Source organism: Amblyomma americanum, unplaced genomic scaffold (genome assembly GCF_052857255.1).
Source record: "Amblyomma americanum isolate KBUSLIRL-KWMA unplaced genomic scaffold, ASM5285725v1 scaffold_52, whole genome shotgun sequence".
In the NCBI taxonomy this organism is placed as follows: Eukaryota; Metazoa; Arthropoda; class Arachnida; order Ixodida; family Ixodidae; genus Amblyomma; species Amblyomma americanum.
Window position 1 is genome coordinate 115,870 of NW_027526524.1, and position 23,005 is coordinate 138,874.

General features: G+C 48.7%; 1 protein-coding gene across 11 annotated transcripts in view; it reads right to left on the bottom strand.

The window, feature by feature from the left end:
* The window catches only part of LOC144112092 (uncharacterized), a 179,791-nt gene that overhangs the window by 98,619 nt on the left and 58,167 nt on the right, over nt 1-23,005 (bottom strand). For 7 of the 11 annotated variants that reach the window (XM_077645164.1, XM_077645165.1, XM_077645162.1 and 4 more), the window contains exons 4-5: nt 14,751-14,804; nt 3,318-3,380 (exon numbers count right to left, since the gene is read on the bottom strand). In XM_077645164.1, the coding sequence (XP_077501290.1) occupies nt 3,318-3,380; nt 14,751-14,804 (117 nt within the window). The remainder of the gene's footprint in view (nt 1-3,317; nt 3,381-14,750; nt 14,805-23,005) is intronic. The other 4 variants (XM_077645172.1, XM_077645171.1, XM_077645167.1 and 1 more) reach the window with 1 other exon arrangement.

Sequence of the window (23,005 nt, forward strand, 5' to 3'; positions counted from 1 at the left end):
TTGGAAACTGTTGTAATGCCATGTGGTGTGACGCTCCAAAAGAGAAAGTGCCAGAGATCCACCGAGTACGCTGGAGCACTGCACGTTGTGTCGATTGCGGTCACTCGTTGTGGTTGGCGCTCCTCTCATGTCAGTTCGTGCTTTAAAGTCACGAAACTTTCGTGTGGTTCTGCCAAATTTGAGTAACTCAGCCCTAGCTAACAGATGGCATAGCCAGTTCGTTATATCAAGGTTAACCGCCGCAACGCCTTTGTTACATGGCGATCTCAAATACACACGCTTCAATGGGGGCGGCGTTAGGGTATTGAGAAACTTCGTAATATCGAGGTATTCGCTACATGGAGGTTTGTTACATCCAGGTTTAATTGTAAATGTACTGCTGGAGACAAAAGTCTCCAGGACGCGAGTTCTAGGAAAAACATTTATTGTAGCTCCACCGCACTACCCAGTCGCCTGATATTGTATGAAAGCATTAAAGGCCTAAATCCTCCTTCTCTTTACAATTTCAGGCAACTGGGTAGCGAGGTGGAGTTGCAATAAATGATTTTCATAGAACTCGCGTCCCGGAAACTTTTGTCCCCAGAAGTACATTTGCAAGTGAGCACTTGTGCTGTGTTGTCTTCTTCCTTAGTCGTTTTTTTGTACTCATTAATCATGAAAACAGGGATCTTGTTATGGCACATGTGGCTAAAAAACTGCAAAGGTATATGCGGACACCGGAGCTAGCCGTACAATGTGTTGAAGGCAGCCGAGCAAGCAGCAAAAAATATTGCAACTTCTTCCACCATGCACTGCATGCAGCAGCAGCCTTGTGCAAAGGGCATTTGGCAGAGTACTGGTAATATCTCACATGGAACTGCAGACACATTTAAAAAATTCACCCCCCCCCCCCCCCCCTTCCGGCCCCAATGGTAGTGACCGCTTCCAAGCGCACCTACCGTATTCACTCGCGTATAACTTGCCCCTGCGTATAACCTGCACCCCTAACTTTGAACTCCACGGAAAAAAAAGAACCTCGCATATAACCCGCATGCTTAACTGAAAAAAAAAAAAATAGCGCTAGAAAGATACAACTGCAGACACTGTGATCATTCCGTTTTCAGAAATTTATTCAAACGACCACCACCACGTCACTAGGTTATCCGATTCTCAATCATCGCCGCTCTCACTCCTGCCATCCGACGCTTCATCGGCACTCTCAAAGACTCAGTCGTCCTGGGAACCATCCAAGCTGTTACCGATGGCACATTTTTTAAAGCTTTTACGCACCAAGTCGGCCGGTATCGCTTTCCACGCATCCACGATCCCCTGGCACAGTAATGGCGTAAAGGCTGCCAGCCATAGAGCCACTTCACGTGTGCCTTGATCAGGCACTTGATCAGACACACGTCGAGTGGCTGTAGCATGAACGTCATGCCGCCAGGGATTATAACAAGGTCAGTGCAGGTCTTGGCGAAGCGAGCCTTCACCGCATCCCTGCTGTGGCCTCGGAAGGAATCCAGTACAAGCAGCAGCTCTGCTGCCAATTTCTTCGGCAGTGGCTATGATCTTTAGCTTCTCTTTCACTGTGAAACACTGCCGCCGAGTTGCACTCATGATGCCAAAACAAAGCAGGCAAACAGTGCAAACTGGGGTGTAGTACACGAAACTGTGCCTGACACTAGGCTCAACGATGCTGGCTGAAGAAAACGTGGCCAATGGCATGGAGAAGAATAAACAGACCATGAATGTGGATTTGGCTATGCCTTCCGTTGGCCCCTCATTGGCTCGACAAGCGTCAATGACGATGGGGATGGCGGACAACACGGGGAAGCCACGCATTGCCGTGAAGCGAACCCCCCCCCAAAGAAAAAATTTGCGGATAACCTGCAACCCCACTTTTTAAACGTGTTTTTTCAAATCTTTGAGCGGGTTATAGGCGAGTAAACACAGTAGAGTGGACAACCACAGGTGGGACATTTTGGAAAGTGTCCACTCATCGACCCACATGGCTCTTACAGCACAAACCCCCCAGGGGAGCACTGCCATCAGTCAGCACATGACTGCAATAAAGTTCAGTTTCAGCACACTGATGCCGACACCGTAACATACATGAACTGCCACACTTGCAGTGTACACTTGGAGCCCCATGCTATGCTGAAAGTTTTGATTTGCCTGCCGAGGTCAGAGCCAGGTCAGCATGGACTTCCTTTTCCTACGCCTTGCTAGGTGAAGAGGTTTGTGAAATTCTCAGCTGACAGCAGTGCTCTTTTCTTCCATGCAAAATGCACTGAACCTACACCACTGCATTTAATTTTTTTTTTTTACTACACAACAAAGACAGAGTTAAAAAGCAGGGAGAATAACTTTTGTTTTCAATAGTAATTTTTTCTGGAGGAAGGGGTGCACTCCTTTGTCAAGCCAATCTAAGGCTTTTTGGGTACACCTCCTAACATCACCTGATGTTGAAATAAAGGCATTTTTGTATTTAGAATAATTTTTTTTTGATCGGCCCTAGTTGGTTTTGCACAAAAACTGTTTCAGCGCACCGATTATAAAAGACACCATGAAAATAGGTACCACACGAGCAACAAATCAATGCCCTTTTCTCAGCAATATTAGGGTGGCAGTGCTGGACAGCCTACAACTCCCCTAGCATCACTATGCTTGGTACCAGTGACTTGAGCCTCAAGAGAAATGCCAGATAGTATTTGCTGACAAAAACTTTCATAGCAGGTGCTAGTCAAACCATCCACTATGAGGATCTGCGTTCCATGAAAGATTTAGACTTATGTAAGGTAGACCGTGGCACACAATGTATGAAAATGTGTCAATAAAAACATAATGAAAACTTAAGTTGCCAACAATTACGCTTCTCGGTAATGAGAGTAATGAGTACAGCTGCTGCGGTACCCAAACCATGGCCGACCGCACACAGAACATTCAGTGCCGAATGGAGGTGGCTCTGGGTTTCGACTTGGGCAACGTGCAAAGAGTTCCGTCGGTAATAAGCATCACCTCAGGCAAATGACCAGTGCACTCTTCTCTACTCTTTACACTGCAGCTGTTTCCTCCTCCGCGCACTCTCTTCACTATTGCCGTAGTCTGAGAGAGCCGGCGTTACTCGGTTCCATAACTGCCAACCATCTCTGGTGAGCGATGCACACCTCATCAGTGACATCATCGGTGAGCAGATGACGGCACGCACTACTCTCCTCTACTCTTGACGCTGCCGCCATTCCTTTCTTCTCCGCTTTGATCCTTGCACTCCCTTTTACTGCCATCTTTCATCCCCCGCTGTGCTGTGCTCAAAAACTTCAGTGCTAGCTCAACCTTACCTATGTTTTGAGGCCGGGCAGGAGCTGCCGCAGCACGTGGAACAGGTACTGATGTGAAGGCATCTGAAATGGAATATATTTCAATTAGCACAAAGGACAATTGTAAAAGTCAGTAATAGGGCATACAGAGGGAAACACTGAGACAGCAGCTGAGCAGAAACAAAACAAACATTTCAGAAAAAGAAAGCACTAAACACATTAGCTGTGCCTTTTTTGTCGCACCATAGAAAAGGAAAGCAAGCTGCTCATCACATCTTGCATAGCCAGCATCTAGATATTTACTGTGGGCAGAAAACTGCTAAAAGCCACAGAGCAGATGTTTTAGTGCTCTTTTTCATTATGTTTAGCACCAAAGAAACACCTGCAAAAAAAAAAAATTAGGTGCATTTATTTATAAAACAAAGGTGCTGATGTTCTTGAACAGAAACAATAAGGTGCTGTGATGTGATGCGCGCGAGTAGAAAAAGAGTGGTGCGCTGACATCAGAGTGCCATGCCTGCTGGCCAAGCCACGAGGCATGGTACACGCCCACGTGTGGTTCGCAAAAGAAAAGACAAGGAAGTGCGGCATGGCACGCGGAGTGGAAGGCTGACGTGTCGGAGTACGGGGTGTTAAGGAAAGCAGCTCAGCATTCAAACATGGAGGTGGCAGCTGTCCGACAGCGGGTCGCCGACACCTGAGCCTCCTGTGCTGCCATGGCCATTCTACGCCCCACCACCAGCCGCCGATCTTCCATGATCGTTGGCGTGCGACCTCCTGCATCTTCGGGGCCATCCAGTGCCACCCTGCATTTAACCTTCACTCAGCCTGCCGCCTGGGCCCTACGTCGACGTGCCAAGATGTCTGTGATGCTCCACGCCTCTCCGACTTGTAATAAGGGAGTAATTACTCATTGGCATCTACCCAAGCGCAGCCATACGGCTACAAAGGAACGCTATACAGCTTTCTCAGAAACTTTGCAGTTAAAGAAAAATTCCTCCTGGTCCTAGCCCCAGACCAGGATGAATTTTTCTTTAACTGCGAAAACTGTATAGCTTTCCTTTGTAGCCGTATGGCTGCGCTTGGGTGGATGTCAATGAGTAATTACTCCCTTATTACAAATCTACTCCTCCTTGGGGAATTCCCCAAAACATTTGACCACCACCTCTCTGACTTGTCTTTTAACGGCCACAGCTGCAGCTGTTTCGCCAGGGAAACTCGCTAATTTGGTGAACTCTTTGCTTTTGTTTCAAGTGTTAAGTGCATGTTGTGGTTTAACTATTTGTTACTTTGTTACCTGGCCCATATTTTATTGGTTTCTTTAATTTAATTATAATTCGGCTTCCATGTTTTGTTTACCGTCGATTTTGTTTCACAAATCTGCATGTGACAGCCACCCCCGGCTGATACCACGACAGGGGCCTAGGATGCTACTCTTTTCAATTTCCCCAACTTTTCCATGTTTTATATTATATTACCATTTCAATAGAAATCAGATTTGCTCTTATTGTTTGAGAACGCCGATTTTTTTCTTGAATGAAGCCCAGCTTTAGGTTGTGACTTAAGATACAATCATTGCTTCTCTTCCAGCTTTTTAAGATGAGTTGGCTACCCTTTTCCTTTTCTTCCGAGCATCTGGTGTTTCCACTCGGTTTTCTTTCTTTGTTTTGTTTTGAAGCAGATAAGAGTAATAGACAAATATTACTGAGCCGTTGATATACTAAAACACACAGCTTTAATTTAAAGACAAATTTTTCCACAAAATGCAGCAATGAAAAGAAACACACCTTGCACACAATTATTTTACTTCATCATCATCATTTATAACATCCTAATGCCATCAGGTGTCATATAATGAGCTAGGTGGAATCACGGAGAAGGGGTACAATTTATACAAGGCATAACTATGATCGAAGGAAGAAGTTGTAACACGACTTAATGTTCACATGACAAGGGACGTGCTGAATGTTGTCATGAAACATTGCAAGTTGCCCAACACGTTCCACAAGTACAGGGGTTCGCTTCTCATCATAGATCAAAGAAAAGCCGTACTGTTTCCTTTCAGCAGCTGATGAGGCTAGATATCCCTTCACTGGTGGAGTGAAGTCAACTTACGAGAGGGATAGAGCGGTGCATTGCTACAAAACACAAAACTTGACTCGCAAAACAGACGAAGAGCAACAGCTTAAGGGTGGACGTGGCTTTTAGCAAAAATGTTAATTCTTCAATTATTTATGTAATTTTTTGAGCATAACAGAAATAATTTTATGACTATTCTCACAAAATTTCACTCTTATAGCTCCAGAAAACTTTCCTTGTATTTTTCCTCTGAACAAATGCTAATGGTAAAAAGCAATTTGAAGCAATTCATGGAGCACTTTGGAGCAGAGAGGCGTCGATTTCGGAGCAGTCTGGAGCACATAAATTTCCAATCTGGAGCTGTTTGGAATAGTTTAACACTGGTTTAGAACTTTGGGGCATGTAGCTTGGGAAACAATGCTGGAAAAGTTTGAAGGTTATGTAAAGATGTGCTACACCATTAAGTTAGTCGTTATTGGCACATCTCTCACCTGATAGGCCTTTAAGTGACCATTTGCAAATATTTGCAGGTCAACTTCTCCACAAGGCTTGCTTTCCAAGCCAAAGATCCTGAACCCAGATGACACTCGCATTTTTCATGGAAACAAAAACTCCAGATGGTCGCCCTACCTACAGCAGAGGCTAGGCAGAAAAAGGAGGGAGACGGCCCTTTGCTTGTTTGTTTGCGTTCATACCATGCTCTGGGAAGTCTAAATTCAAAAATGAATCAGTTTTGAGGGTTGCTGGCCAATACCGAGCTGCTGGATACAAGCAAATTTCTTCTCATAGCCGCTTTGCTGCTGTTGTCCAAAGCGGCTCGATCGCCTAGAGTCTGTTTCTCCGCTGCTGAAGGCGTCGCAGAAATCGAGCATATTTTCATATTATCATGAGACGGGGTTCCACAAAAAAGCCGTAACGAAAGTAGCACCTTGGTTACAGCGCTGGTCAGTTCTGAAACGCCCTCAGCTGCGGCATCGATGTGAAACCGGCTAGGCTTAGTGACGACTACGGCAGCTTGGCGCATCCGCGAGCGGCGTCGTTGCCGAAAGCTCGGCTCGCTCGCTGATTGGTTCAGTGGTTTGCGACTCGCAGTCGCGAGGCTGGAAAATCGAGCAGTGAGCGACTGGCCCGCGACTGTTGCTTTTCGAGCAATGCGACCGTTTGCGACTGTCGCTTTTTGACCAAAACGGTCGCATGACCTCTGCGACTCTCAAGTGTGAAGGGCCCTCAGTCGTCTCATATTCTCGTGAGCCAGCTGAGACTTCATCAGTCCATGCTTTGTTTGTTTAAATGAACGGCATAGCACCAAGGCCAGCAATGTTGCTCAATTGAAACATAAGGATATGTACGAATGCAGCAACACCATGCATTTGTACCTATTTATAATGAACCCTGGCCTAATATGAATAACATTGATGTGGCAGTTAAAATGCACATTGCAACTATGCCACTGAGTCTTTGACAAAATGAAAATCCCCGGTTATGGTGCTTGGCTGCAACGAAGAAGAAGGTGCCAGCCCGCATGCAGGAGCGCACCACGCGCTCGCACAGCCGTGATCTTCATCGCAAACGTACACTGTTATCCAAGAGTGAACACATGATGATTAAGAATTTTTATGGCATAAGGGCATCTATGGCCACAGAGCACCATGGCACAAGAAATTTGACTTTTCAAGGTGGGGTCAAAGACCCATTTCCCAAGCACTGCACCCTAAATAAGCCAAGCACCAGACCAGGGGAAAGCTTGTACCCATTGTATCACCACTGGGTACCCGGCGGCACTGGGCATCGAAACCTGCACATCTTGCTTGCGAGGCGGATGCTCAACCACTTGGCCACCGCTGCGGTCAGGGTGAACACATGAAAGCGTGGCCATGCTCTTCAGAGCATCAGTGAGCAATACCAGAGTCCTTCAATGCTTTTACTGGTCACGAAACTCCGGCCAAAGTTTCATATAGGGACAGCGCTTGCCGCTAGTGGCGCAGCTGTCAGAGAGGGGGCACGAATCAGCCGCGCGCCCTATTCGTAGCGGCTGTTTTCCAGCTAGCAGGCTAACTTTTTATGCGTTGCATATTGCAATCACTCAGTTCAGCCCTTGGGCGCGGCCGGGCAGCCACAAAACCACGTGACGTGACGTCACGACAGCCGGAGGAAAAGCTGGGCCCCAACTCGCGCGGTCGCGCGCGGCCGCAGCCACCACCTGACTCCCGCTCCTCCCGCTAGGGGCGCTGTGCCGGCACGTGACGTCACGGAGGAAAAGCTGGGCCCAAACTCGCGCGGTCGCGCGTGGCCGCAGCCACCACCTGACTCCCGCTCCTCCCGCCAGGGGCGCTGCGCCGGCGCGTGACGTCACGGAGGAAAAGCTGGGCCCCAACTCGCGCGGCCGCAGCCACCACCTGACTCCCGCTCCTCCCGCTAGGGGCGTTGCGCCGGCGCGTGACGTCACGGAGGAAAAGCTGGGCCCCAACTGGCGCGGTCGCGCGCGGCCGCAGCCACCACCTGACTCCCGCTCCTCCCGCTAGGGGCGCTGCGCTATGATTGACGTCACGGCATATGTATAAAAGAGCTGCGCTCCTTCGCCGGGACAGTCTTATACCCCTGTCACACGGGCATTCCGAGGGCCTTTGAACCGATAGTCTATCGACTCAAAGGCGATCGAGCGCTGCTACTCGGGCAGTTTCAATGGCGATCGAGTCAATAGCCTATCGAGTCAACGGAGCAGCACAGAACTCCATCGAGATATGCAACGCATTCTTGGCTTAACCAAGCTAAGCCTAGCCATTTTTTTTTATTCGGCTCATTTTCATTTGATATCTGTGCTTACTGCAATATGGACGCTACTAGCATTTTATTACCTAAAAGCTTGACTGCAGCGTCGAGGCACTGAAAACTGCAATCGACGGCGGCCGCTGGTAAACTTGCTAGCAGCCGCTTTCTGATCAATGCGTTTTTCTTGCCGATTGTTATGGAACAGCGATTTTTGTACACGGGTCCAGGCTGCGCATTGCTGTGCCATTAATGTTTACCGGAACTTGACTGCAGTGTCACCATGGACGATCTAGCAAAGGGGTTTGCGTTGCGGCTGTGCCAGCCGAGTCCTTGCTTTCGTCGAAGTGCATAAGACTACTGACGAACGCTTATGGCTGGCGCTTACCTTGCGACAAATACTGCAAGCTCACTGATGCTGAAAATGAAGAACCGGAGTGCGTGCTGCAGAAGCTATCACATGACGAAAGCATGGGCAGTTTGATATCGCTACCTGACAAGTTTTTGCTGACACTTTAGGAGGTGGCAAAGCCAGCTTCTGAAGACTCGTGCTGCATAAGCCATTTATTTGCGGTTTGTCACACTGCGACGACGAAGACGCTGGCGAGTGCAAGGAAATAATGAAATTTATTGTGTGTTCACTTGCTGGCTGCATGCTACCAAACTTATAGAAACAAGCTGTGAGTGGTCACGCAATAACAAAAAAAGTGAGCAGTGATAAGATGCATGGAGCAACATGCACAAAAAAAAAGCCATAAGCAAACGAAAGAGTACACTTGCCTACAAACCCAACAGGGTCAGAGATAGGCATGGTCATATGTGTACGCGATAATGAGGTAAAATATAAAACATGCTAAGAAACACACACAGTGCGTTGTTACATGGCAATGTGATCACAATAAAATAGCAAAACATATATTTGATACTAAAAAACAACATAACGACCCAGATGCTTATGATTCCAGTAACAAAGGCAAAATGAATAAAGCATACAAATTTCTGAGGAACACACATCCTGCATAATTACACAAAAGCTATAAAATACAAAAAGGAAGAAAATGCACGCAACTACGCATGTTTTCACATCAGACCACAGAGAATAACATGCATGCTCCTGAGAGACGCCTATCATGGATTTAGAAAAGCCAGAAAACAAATTTAAGATGGCAGCACTGCTTGCAAGTCTCAAGACTAAGACTGCGCTACTGCCGAGGCTTCTTGCCGCCACCTGCTGGGCATATAGACCGCTTTGTTGCCCGAGATTGCTTTTTTTTTTCTCGAGTAAAAAAATGTAAACGACACCACCTCTGCAGTGGTGGTTACGTAATGTGATGCACAGTCAATACCAGCCAAGGCAGTACGGCTGTCGGAAGAACTTCCTCAATAATGCTTGCATATACGTCAGCACATGCAACTGCGTTGACAGTCAAATCCTCCACATGACTTTCAACAATTTGCAAGAGGCTTAGCAGCCGGCTTGATGGCAATTGCAGAAAGCCTTTTGATTTGGCTTGTATTAGAGCCATTGGTTCCCATTTTTGGCTCTTCAGTGTTTCCACACAGCTGCAGCATGACATTGACGAGAATTTTTTTACTACACAGCCAGCAAGGTAGTCCAGGATGCAATCCTTCGCAGACAATTCATCATCAAGTGCAGGAGAATGCTCCCCGCAGTCATCTGGCTCCACAAGAATATCGTCGTGCAGAACTGTCTCTGAGCGTCGAGATCGTGCGAGATCGTGGCTTCGGCTTGATCAAATACGCTGGCAGGCCTTCGAATATCCGTAGACCAGCGCCGGGCCTGACTTTCAACTTCCCGCGTTGCAGTGACACTGCTTCTTCGTTGACCACAAATTCGTCAGTTCGAATAATATCGTGGGGTCAAAATGCTTCTCGCAGACGCGGACATGCTTGCAGTTGAAGCTAAATCCACCGCTTTCTTGTCGCGGTATCGCCCGCTTCCATATTTCATGCTGCTCGGCATCGCTGGGCAGACAGAGTTAACAGCGAGACTTTTTCTTGCATACCTCTGTAGCCAGAGCAGCAACCCGCCATGCAGCAAGTCTTCGGCATCGCAGGTGAGCGTGTAACATACGCTGCAGTTGTTTGCGAAAATCAGGACAAAAAAATACTAGCTGCCACACCACAGGCTTCGCAATCTGCATGTGATATGTTGATGATTTTTGAATTTTACTACAAGGGTGCAGGGATTTTCTGGCCACTGTTAACCAGTTTTTAGCCCTTTTTGGAGAGTGTTTAATCCTTTAGAACTGACACATGAAATTCCAAGAGATGGTGTTTTACAGTTTTTAGATTTGAAGCTAATTTTCACTGAGAAATCTACGTGTTGAGAGTACCATCCAAGGGCTAACAAACCTCTCTTACCGTTTCATCTCATTTCGAACTTGTTAAAAGAGCAATCGCTAAGCAATGTCTAAACAGTGCACTAAAAAAGTCGTGTTGCCATTCAATGAGCCATAGTTTCCAGAAGCAGATGACGCGTCTCCACTCGGCTGGATACTTGATCAGTCTTATTGTATCTGTCTCTGAAGGTATGTTGAAAACGGCAAAGAAAAAGCACAAGAACCAGAGTGAAGAAAATGGAAATAGGATAGTAGTCATTCCGTACTTGCACATCACCTCGCATTGCCTAAAGAAGATTGCAAAACGCAGTGACGTCAGAGTAGTGCTCTCGGCACCCGAGAAGCTGGAAAAACTAGTAAAAATGACCAATCCTTTCCAAAAGCCAAAAGAACCATGCGCTATCAAGCACCGAGATCCTTTTGTAGCGTGTGCTTGTGAAGTAGTATATGAAATTCCTCTATCATGTGGCTTTAGGTACATCAGTCAAACTGGCCAATGTCTGAATGAAAGATTGCTGGAGCACAGGAGGAAGGTACACATTTACAGAGATGGTAATCTTTCTGAACATTATCATGACTGGGCTGAAAAGAATAAGAAACCATGTAAACCTTTCTTCAGCGCATGCAAGATAGTGGTCAAGCATAGGTGTCAGGATGTTAGAGAGATAGAGGCAGATTTGATTAGAAAAGCGGGTCCATCCTGCATCAGCGCATCATCTGTCTCACTGACTAAAAAGGAAACAATGTTTTTGTGTGTGGCCACTTGATGTGGGCAGTGCTGTCAGTTTGTCGTCATGTAGCAAGGTGTATTTAATGTGCTTGTTTGTCAATAAATCTAGGTCTGTGCTCTTAAGATCACAGAGAAAGGGCATGCTTAACTGCATCATTTTATGCTATGCAGGAGACTATGTCTACCCGCTAAGCCATGGCTGCATGCACTAGTGGCAACACGCCACATGTTTTCACGCAATTTGTGGTTGAGCACTGCATCTGTGCGCCGAAGAGCCGCTTCCAGAGCTTGAAAAAGGCACCGGACACACCACTGCAAGTGGGAGTTGACAGTGTTTATCATCACCGCATGTGCCGCACTTCACCACCTCAGTTTGGATGTTGTGGAGAACCTGTTTCCCCCCTCCGTTTCGACGCGGCCGACCACCTTCATCATTGTGCATCAGGACAGCACCGGCTGGGCGAGGAGCGAAGTCTCCCTCATGGGCAAAGCGAAAGCAGCGACGGAAGCGCCACCTCGAAGGCTGTGCGGAACTCTGTGGAGCTGGTTAGAGTCTCTTCGGGATCCGGACAACGTCGTGAGTGGCTGCAGCCGCACGCTCTCGTCACCTTCCGCGGCAGGTGACGAGAGCGTCGTGCCTTGCTGCTAGACTTCTGGTTCCAGGCAGCGAAGTGAGCGCACCAAACGCACGCGCCCTCAGCACCTTCCCCAGCAAATGCTCGAGGATGGCTTTGCCCCAAGAATGTGGCGTGCACGGGAAAGCCCGGCTGCCATTGTTGGCGCATACAAACATTTGCCGCCGATGCCTCTGAAGTCGCACCCCTGCCCTAGCCGGTAAGTCGGAAGTCCTTCTTACGTAGCCTTCTATTTCCGAGGAATGCCTCGATGTTTTGTAGCTAGCTGGCCCGCTCTGTGTATTAATTGCAAGTGTAATAAATAGCACATGAGTGTTAACGCTGTGTCATCCCTTCCCTTTGTCCCTCGAGCACGAACCCCATCCGCGGTTAGCGAGCGGGAACGCTGCATCCACAGAGTGGGAGTGCGGGGATGGAAGGCTGGTCCCCTCCATATTTCGACAATGTGCCCATGTCAGCAGAGGGTGCAGGCGACACTGCCACTGACCCCGATAACAACGGGCTACCTCTAAATGGTGGCTATCTCATAGAGACAGGATCCCTCCTCACGTACCTCCTGGGGAGAGCAATGCGCTACTGTATTTTCAGCCCCTGTAGGACGACCTTGTCTCCAGTGGCAGGCGTATCTAGGGATGGTGCAGCGACAGGTGGGGTAGTAACTTAAGCGACGAATCACTACGCTGGTTAGGTGAGTCCAATGTCATTGCCTCGTGTCGGTGCACAACACAAATCAGCAAGTGTGTGAGCAACTGTGTAATGTGGTTGCATCCTTGGCCACAGCCAGCCACGTGGTCTGAATGAATTGCTAAGTACAAGCCTTCGTAACTGTGTTTTTGCTGTGTGCAGCCAGAAGCCTGCAATGACAAACAAATGCCCCCACCAGCTGCCACTTCATTGAAAGTGTGTTCGCCAGTGTACCTCCCAGTCCCTCAGGAGCGCGTTGCACAGTCTCTTTCTGAAGGTGGGATAGGTGTTGAAACAGCTCCCCCATTATGTGAAAAGCATCATTGTGCACTCTCTTTTGCCAATGCCTAAGTCAGCCCACCTGCCCCTTCCATGCTATCACTCCAGCTTGGTGGAGTGCCTGTGGTCATTACCCGTGTGACGAACATGCATGAACCAAAAGTGTAGTGCTAGAGTATGGCACTAAATGTGATGCTTATTGGAATCAGAAAGCACCACCAAAGCTTTTTTTAGTGCAACACAGATTCAGTAAGTGTGTTTATCTTTTTGACCACAGCATTTCACACAAATGTCTCTATTGCAAAAGAGGCAGTGTACACACAAGCATACTTTACCTTAATGTACAATTACCATATGACATTTCCAAGTGCAATTAAGAAAAAAAATTTGAGTTCAAAATGCCTCTTTTATTACAGAGGCTGACTGTACAATAAGTACTGCATGGTACAGTGTACATATTACATTTTCAGGACTAGAAAACATTTTGGCACATATAAAATGTGTAAATACCAAAGATAACAATGCTAGGTTGATGGTATGTGACTTGGGGTTTCACTCTGTGCTAAAAGCTGTACCTACTACAAAGAGACTGCTGTACAACAATGCATAACAAATATTATAAGGTGCAGTGGCACAATGAATGCTGAATGACTAAAAAATCCTCACTGATAGGCAAAGATGTGTAAACATCACAGGTACAGTTAAACCTGGATGTAACGAACCTCCATATAGCGAATTCCTCGATATTACGAAGTTTCTCAATTCCCCAATGCTGCCCCATTGAAACGCGGGCATTTGAGACCTCCGTGTAACGAAGGTGCTGCGGCAGTTGACCTTGGTTTAACGAACTCTCTAGGCCAACTATATGTTCACTTGTGCTGAGTTAAGAAGTTTTGTAAAACATGATAAAGCACAAACTTGCATGAGAGGAACGTCTACAATCACAATGAGCAACTGCAGATGCACCGTGCTCCAGCACCGTGGGCGCATATCCGCTCATTTCACTTTCGGAACGTCGTACCACCTGGCGCAACAGCTCATGTTCAAAAGAAGCAAAAAACAATAGGGCACAGCAAAAAATAAACGGCGCAAGCAGTGTGCACTTATCGCTGGCGCCACAATCGCGCGAGCAACCGCACGGCCTCTGGAGAGCACCGGCAACACAAGGCGGAGAGTTCCCAAGGCAATAGTGGCAGGCAAGCTGAGAGAGGGAACATGCAGGAACTAGCGGCGTTGTGTAAGCAGCAGCGATCGTGAAAAGTTTCTCTGCGTTTATGACTTCGAGTAATGAAGTTTTCAGTAAACACTTTCAAAGTGATTTCACCTACATTTATTTCTTATTTTGGTTTCCATTCCGCATTGTCCTTTAGAGTCACCTCGTGATAACTGCATGTAATGAAAACCTGGATGCAACGAAAAATCAGTAACTTTTTTCAGTTTCGTTATATCCATGTTTAACTGCACATCATCGAGGAGATAGTGTGCGAGTAGAGGTTATGTTACAATAACAAAACATGCAACTTCCTTACTGGGAATGCTCTGCAGCTCGAAGAATATACAGGCAGCTCCATTATGGGGAAGTTAAAGCACTCAAAGATTGACCCATAAGTGACACCTAGCTTGGTTTCCAATAGCACAAGGCTATGAAGTCATGTCCATGATGACACGAGATGGTGACACTGCCAAATGATCCGACAAGCTCCTTATGCTATCACAAAATATATGTGACAAGCACACCTTTAACTATTTTCAAGCTACTTTTCCTCTTGGTATTTAATATCCTACTCATTTTCAACTTTAATGCACAAATAACCAGAAAATTTGTCTTTTGTACAAACTGGTTGTTCCCTTTTCCATTGGAGGGGCCTGTGTACAATGGCCTCAGCTAAGGTGGACCAAGATTTAAAAAAAGACCTACCTGTTCTCCCGAGCTGACCGTACCTTAGCATCTTATGTTGACAACGGCTCCGTCCTGCAAATTTTTAGATATGTTGACGATTTTTTGGCGATTTTAACCATACCTTGACGCACGCCAGTACTGTAGAAGGGATCTTATGCCTGTTTAGACAACTAGGGAAAGGCCTTGCTTTTACTTATGAACTACCAAAGAATGACTGTTGGCAGTTTTTAGATAATGTCACGACCTGAGGAGCCGTGCAGGTAGGCGTCGGGAAGAACCCAAGACTAAGAGCTTTTTAATTAGAGAGTCAGGGTCCAGGTCACAGAGCCAGAGCGCCTCGAGAGCCTACCACCGCTTCGTCGTTGTTTCGACTAAGCGTGGAGGCCGCGCGGCGAGTTAGGCACGTGGCATTATTCCCCCCTACGAAAGCAAACATCGTCTTGATGTGGAATGGGTTATGTACAGGGAGAGAAGGAAGAAAAAAAACGAAAACTATGAGTGAGGGAGGTGAACTATATATCTGGCGCTAGCTGAGAGGTGAGGAGAGTCAAGTTCACACGTGGGGTAAGGAGATAAAGGTACGAAACACAGTGTGCACATAGCGCTCAACCACGCGAAAAGTACGGTTTCAGGCGCACTACATGGACGACTTCAGGCCGTCGACGCTGACGGCCGGCGACCACAGTTCAATCGGGAACAACTTCACAGTTGCCGCTGTTCAGGCGGTGCAGGAATTTGTACGGGCCGAAATATCTATTGATAAGATTTTCGCACAACCCCTTGAGGCGCATGGGTGTCCACACCCATACCTGGTCACCCGGCTCGTAGTGCATGTCCCTGGGCCGAAGGTTATATTGCCGAGCATCGACGGAATGCTGGTCCTTGATGTTCAAGCGGGCCAGCTGACGGGCTTGCTCTGCTTGTTCCACGAGGTGGCCTGCTTCAGGGGGTAGCTCTGCATCGCCGTACGGGAGAATTGCATCCAACATTATGCGGACCTCCCTGCCATAGACGAGACGGAACGGGGTAAACTGGGTGGTTTCCTGCATCGCTGTATTATATGCGAAGGTGATGTACGGCAAGATCTCATCCCACGATTTATGTTCAATGTCAACGTACATTGAGATCATGTCTGCTAATGTTTTGTTGAGCCGTTCCGTTAAACCATTGGTTTGATGATACGCTGTTGTTGGTCGATAAGCTGTATGGCTAAGTGTTAAGACGTCACATAAGAGCCGGGCTGTAAATGCCTTGCCTTGGTCAGTAATGATGGTTGATGGGGCACCGTGTCTAAGGACGATGTCGTGCATAAAGAAGTGGGCAACTTCGGGCGGCAGTACCTCGTGCAAGAGCCTTTGTTTCAGCGTAACGGGTCAAGTAGTCTGTGGCGACTACGATCCACTTGTGGCTGGTCGACGAGAGAGGGAATGGCCCCAGAAGGTGCATGCCGACTTTGTCAAATGGTATTTGTGGTGGCTCGATGCACTGAAGCAGCCCGGGAGGTTTGAAGGTTTGAGCGGTGGTTTTTTCCGCCGCTGGCATTGCCGGCATGTCCGGACAGAATGCTTGACGCTTGAAGTGAGGTGGGGCCAGTAGTAGTTCTGCCGAATTCGGGACAAGGTATGTGTAACACCAAGGTGGCCGAAAGTCGGTTCATCATGGCAGGCAAGGAGAACTTCATCCCGTAAATCAGACGGTATGACGAGCAGGTAAGTTGTCGACTGGAAGTAGAGTTCTTTTTACAAAGCACCCCGCTCTGGAGGCAGAACGATGATAGCCCACGAGACAGGTACCATGGTATCTCAGGGTTCCCACCTTCGAGATGCTCTATGAGCAGACGCAGCTCGGCGTCGGCACGCTGTCTGGACATGAGCACAGACGTGCTGACCGCTCCAAGGAAGCTATCGTCGTCGATGGTGTCTTGTGGAGGAGGTTCGATGGGAGCGCGTGACAGGCTATCAGCGTCAGTGTGTTTCCGGCCGGACTTATAGGTGACGGTGAAATCAAATTCTTGCAGGCATAATGCCCAATGTATGAGGCAGCCGCAAGGGTCCTTTAAATTTTTCAGCCAGCACAGCGAGTGGTGGTCGGTGAAGACGCAAAACGGTCTGCCATACAGGTATGGACGGAACTTAGCTGCTACCCAGACTACCGCTAAACATTCTTTTTCGGTGGTAGAGTAGTTCAACTCAGCATGCAACAGTGCGCGGCTAGCGTATGCAATTTCTTTGTCGAAACCGCCTTGCCGCTGGACGAGAACGGCGCCAAGACCGATGTTGCTCGCATCCGTATGTACCTCCGTGTCGGCATCTTCGTCGAAATGTGCTAGGATTCGCGGCAATTGGAGTCAGCGTCGTAATTCGTCGGAGGCAGTTTGCTGTTCGTTGCCCCAGGAAAATGATGCATCATCCCGGGTTAGGAGCGTCAGAGGGCTGGGAAGCTGGGCGAAGTTTCTAATGAAGCGACGATAGTAGGAGCACAGGCCCAGGAAACGTCGGAGTGCTTTTTTGTGAACTGGGACCGGAAAGGCAGCAACGGCAGCAAGCTTCTCTGGGTCAGCTCTGATTTCATCAGCACTACTGACGTGCCTGAGAAACTTCAATTCGGTGAACCCAAAGTGACATTTTTGTGGTTTGAGGGAGAGGTTGGCGGTACGAACAGCTTCGAGGACAGTTCCGACACGGTGCAGATGTTCCGTGAACGTTGCGGAAAAAATAATTACATCGTCAAGATAAACAAGACATGTCTGCCACTTCGGACCTGTAAGGACGGTGTCCATCATTCTTTGGAAAGTGGCCAGAGCGCAGCAGAGCCTGAATGGGAGGACGCGAAATTCTTACAGCCCGTCCGGTGTGATGAAGGCGGTTTTCTCACGGTCCCTCTCATCGACTTCTATCTGCCAATAACCACTACTGAGGTCTACCGAAGAGAGTACTTGGCTTGGCGGAGACAGTTGAGGAAGTCATCGATACGCGGCAGCTGATACACGTCTTTCTTTGTCACACTGTTAAGTTTCCTATAGTCGACGCAGAATCGCAGTGTTCCGTCTTTCTTCTTCACGAGGACGACAGGAGAGGACCACGGGCTGCTTGACTGTTGGATAACGCCGTCCGTGAGCATCTCTTTGACCTGTGTATGTACAACATCTCGCTCCCGAGGGTACACACAATAGGGCTGCTGATGGATGGGTCGAGCTCCTTCATGTGTGATGATGCGGTGTTTAACTATAGACGTTTGTCGCACCTCAGACGACGACGTGAAACATGCACGGAACTCCCGCAGGAGGCCCTGGAGTTGCCCCTTTTCAGCGGATGAAAGGCCCTGATTTATGCTGACGTCGTTGAGCGCTTCTGCGTCACCTCCAGGTGTGCCCTCCTCACAAGCAAAGCATTCGGCCACTTCCTGAACATGGTCAACGTAAGCAATGGCTGTGCCACGGAATAGATGTCGATGCTCATTGCAAAGGTTGGTAACAAGAACCTCTGTCCAACCGCCATGAAGGCAGCCAAGGCCTCGGGCCACCGCAATCCCCTTAGTGAGTACGAGAGAGACATTAGGCTCGACAAGTGGCTCGTCACAGGTAACTCTAGCGAGAATTCTGGCACGTGGGGACACCGTAACGTTATCGTCGGCGACTCGCAGGGCGGACCGAGAACCCTGGCGCACCGGCTTTGCTGTGGCCATTTTGGTAGAAAATGTCACCAAGCGATTCAGGAGGTCTATTATGGCACCGTGCTTGCGAAGAAAATCCGCGCAGACCCATTTCGCGATATGGGCACCACCGGTAGAGATGACCGGCTTCACAGTGGTAGCAGAGCGGGCACTGATCCGGAGTGCGCAAGAGATCAATCTTCCGCGGTGCCTGGCGCCAATTAGCCCAGTAAGGGAGCGGTTGAGCAGCGCGCACCGCGACCACTGGAGGGGCGTAAGGCGAAGGCCCAGGAAATGGGGCTGAGCGGTGCACGACGTCCGCGTACGTGATTGGCTGAACAGGGGCCGGGTACGGCGCGGGAACGGATGGGGCCGGTTGCGGCGCCGGCACGACCGCAGCGGCTTGTGCCCCGAGAGCCTGCCGAACTTCCTCGTGAATGACGCTGGTAGCGGAATCGATGTGAGGGGGCAAATATTCCTTGAAGGTGCTGCAGCTGCTCGTGGACTACGGAACAGATGAGTTCACGAATTGAGCTCAGATTTATCCTGGAATCAGGTCGAACCGGTCCAACGTGGACAGCGTCGGCACTGGATGCAGTTGCCGGGCGTACTGATTGGACCTCTGCTGCAGCAATTTCTCCATGTGCACGGCGTTGGCCAGAAACTGCGATGGTGTTAGGCGTGTTCCGTACGAGGCCGGGAAAGAGCTAGTTCTTAGAAAACATAGCGCAAAAAGGACACGGACGACACAGAAGTGGACAGGACAGGTCCTTTTTGCGCTGTTTTCTAAGAACTGTTACCAACTAGCCCAAACAAAGCTACGGAAAGAGCTAGTCTTTTATGCCACGCATCAGGTGCCGCAGCTTTTTTTCTTCACTCATGGCCGGATCAGCGCAATGGCAAAGGCGTGTCACATCCTCTACGTACATTGCAACACCCTCATTTGGAAGTTGAATTCGTGAGGTCAGGGCACGCTCCGCGCTCTCCCGGCGGTCGCTGTTGGCGTATGTGGTTAGGAGCTGACGTCGCAAGTCCGGCCACGTACACAAGGTAGCATCACGGTTCTCGAACCACATGCGGGCAGAGTCTTCAAGGATGAAACACGTTACGCATCTTGGTCACGTCGTCTCAGCAGTTGAAGGTCGCAACCCATTCATAGTGATCCAACCAGTCCTCGGCATCTTCGAACTGGCCACCGTGAAAGGGCTTAGGTGTTCGTGGGGTCTGAAGGGTCAGATAGGTGGGGCTGGCAGAAGGTACAGTCATAGTCACTGCGGGCCGTGGCGTCGCCATGAGCGGAGTGAAAGTCGAGGCTGTGCCTTCACGAGAGAAGCCCTCGGAGGTCAGGCCTCGGATCCTCTGGCTGGCACGATGGACAGGGGTGGTGACAAGAGGCGGGCGCGTCAAGTCTTCCGCAGGAGAAGGGAGCATCGGTCGCACCTCCACCAGTGTCACGACCTGAGGAGCCATGCAGGTAGGCGTCGGGGAGAACCCAAGACTGAGAGCTTTTAATTAGAGAACCAGAGCGCCTTGAGAGCCAACCACAGCTTCGTCGTAGTTTCGACTAAGCGTGGAGGCTGTGCGGCGCGTGGCAATATTAACATAAAGTATTCAGGAGGGCATGCCTGCTAGATGTATTTCCCCAGAGCAAAGTTTCGACACATTCCAAGACGGTCAAAAGGGTCATCGCTTCTCTGTTTGGAAGCTACGCTGATCAAGTCCTGTGCTCACATGGTTGAGGACAGTTTTAACAATCAGCTCAACAGACTTCAAAAGGTGGGCTTCCCATGCTCTGTTGTGTCTGCAGTAGCAGAGACCCTATTACAAAAAATGAAAGGGAAGAAAAGTGCCAGAGCCAAGCCACGACAAGGGAGACCACAAGTGGTCCCTTATATGCACCGTGTGGCCCACAGCCTAAAAAATGTTGCTGTCAGGTATTACGGGCCTGTTGTGTTCTCAGCTCCGAGAAAGCTGAGTGGCTTGTGCGCAGACATCGGACGAAGGAAGACGCCCCAGTGCGAAAAGAGGCAAGGCAATCCCTTTGCGGAATGTGCAGTTGGTGTTGTATATGAAACACCACTGACTTGCGGCAGGGTCCATATAAGCCAAATAGGTCGTTGTATTAACAACAGAGCATGGGAGCACTCTAAATCGCTAGAAAGAGAAATGGGTCCAATTTTCCCCTTCATTGCAAATAAATCCAGGGTTCGACGGAAACCCATCTGGTCGGGTATGTTCATGGCGGAAAATCTTCAAGCGCCGACCAATCGTTAAAAAAGATGACGTTTCGGTCCCGGCTTACAGGGGCCTTGTTTACAATGAAAGAAGGACAGGAGTGAAGGTAAGTTATATAGGTTTCATGATATGACGCAAGCAGCGGGAGTATATCGAGGGTAGATTGCCTTCGTTGCGATTAAGCGTGTTTGCCGTCGTCTGAATATAAAAAGATTCTAGGTAAAGCCTTGTCGTCTTGCTCTTTTCTTTTCCGATTACCTTCGTGCCGTCCCAGTCGATGTCATGGCCCTCGGAGATAGCATGATCAGCCAGTGCGTTTGTCGCCATGCGCTTGTTCTTGACATCATTGTGGTGCTGCTGCAATCTTTTTCGAAAATCACCTGTTTCACTGATATAGACACGCTCACAGTCAGCACAGGGAACCCTATACACGATGCCTGGGAACTTCTCCTTCTTTATCTTGTCTTTCACTGTAACCATCGCGTGTCGCAACTTCCGCGTGGGTACATGTGCGACATCGACTTCGGACGACTGGAATATGAGGGATAAACTTTCACTTACTCCGGGGACGTAGGGTATCGGAATCCTTTTCTTCTTCTCTCTCTGGGGTTGCTGTGGCGGCGGGTGAGCTAGGCGATTCTCGGATTTTCGTATAAAAGAACTGGGATAGCCCGAAGCGAACGGTGTCCAGATCTGTCGCTTTCTCTTCCAGCGTACAGCAGAGGTTCTCCGATCGGCGGACAAGCGAGGCGACAACGGACTTCTTGTGACAGGTCGGGTGTACGGAACTGAAGTTGAGGTACATGCCAGTGTGCGTGTCCTTCCGGAATACACTGAATGATATTCCAGGGCCGTCGCGTTTCACCAGAACGTCCAAAAAAGTACAGACGGCCATCTACTTCCTCTTCCGTAGTAAACTGTATGGCCGGTTCCATGCTGTTCAGGTGCAAAAGGAATGTACTCACAGCCGATTTCTTGATTGCGCAGAAACAGTCGTCCACATAACGAAGAAAGACTTTCGGGCGCGGTGTGAAGCATTAAAGGGCGCGGGACTCCAGTGACTCCATTGTCAAGTTTGCAGCGGTGACAGAAATTGATGCTCCCATAGCCGTACCATGGACCTGTTTATATATGTTCTCCTGGAACGTGAAATAGGTGTTTGACAAACAGAACTGAAGAAGTCTGCTGAGGTCTGGAACTTCAATGGGTGTTCTTTCCGGTAGCATCCGCCTCGCATTCGGGAGGTGCTGGGTTCGATCCCCAGTACCACCGGGTACCCACCGGTTTTTAATGGGTACAAGATTTCCCCCGGCCAGGTGCTCGGCTCTTCAGGGTGAGATGCTTGGGAAAAGGATCTTGACCACAGTTGCTCTGACGGATCGGCGATAAGTTCCGGCGTCAACAATGTTAAATCCGCCTCGTGCGGTAGAAACCCATTTGTGGCCCTTTTTTTGGTAATAATAAAGAGTGCAAATGTGAGGGTGCTTGACGGTATCAAGATTCTCGGCAGGAGTCGCGATAAGACAGCGCAGAAGTTCTAGAGGCCTTTCTAATTGCAAAGAAAGGAGACGCTTGCTGTAGTGATTGTTCTGTTGCCCTTCAGAGTAACGAAATCACTTTCATCGAACCTGTTCCATAATCACCAGGCCTTGATAGGGAATGTGTGTGTTTCAAGATAAAAAATTCCTTCTACATATTTTTTATTGTTGTTTCCTACTTATGCGCTGAAAGCATTCCATATTTTAGTCTTACTTTATTGTGTGTGACTGTTTTTTTGCAATATAATTACAGTAGCCGACGGGTAATTCGGACTCCAATAATTCGAACTGTAGGATATTTCGGACCTCGATGAGGCACCATCAGTCACCCCATAGAAGCGCATACATATTCGCGATGGATATTTCAGACTTCAAAAGTCTGAAAGTTAGATTTTTCGGACTAATTTCAGTCGCCTGCGGGCCAAAATCTGGCATTTTATCGGCTTTTCGCCGGCGTGAAAGGCACCATCTTGGATTGAGGTGGATTTGCTCTGCAGTTGGATTGGCTTGACATACTTTCTGTACCTCATTTTTGCCAGCAGAGGTCCCTGTGATCTTTGAAACTTGGAGGTGGCAGTCAGGTTGTCATCACCGTCAACTTGCTTTTGTCGCCAATGATGTCGCGGACAGTTATCGCTTGTCCCATATGTTGAAAATTGAAAATTGGTTGTTGCGGAAAGGAAATTGCACAGTATCTGTCTCACATCTCGCCGGACACCTGAACTCTGCATTAAAAGAAGGGATAAAGGAGGGACTGAGAGAAGAAAGGAAGAAAGAGGTGCCGTAGTGGAGGGTCGTAGTGGAGGGTCGGAATAATTTCAACCACCTGGGGATCTTTAATGTGCACTG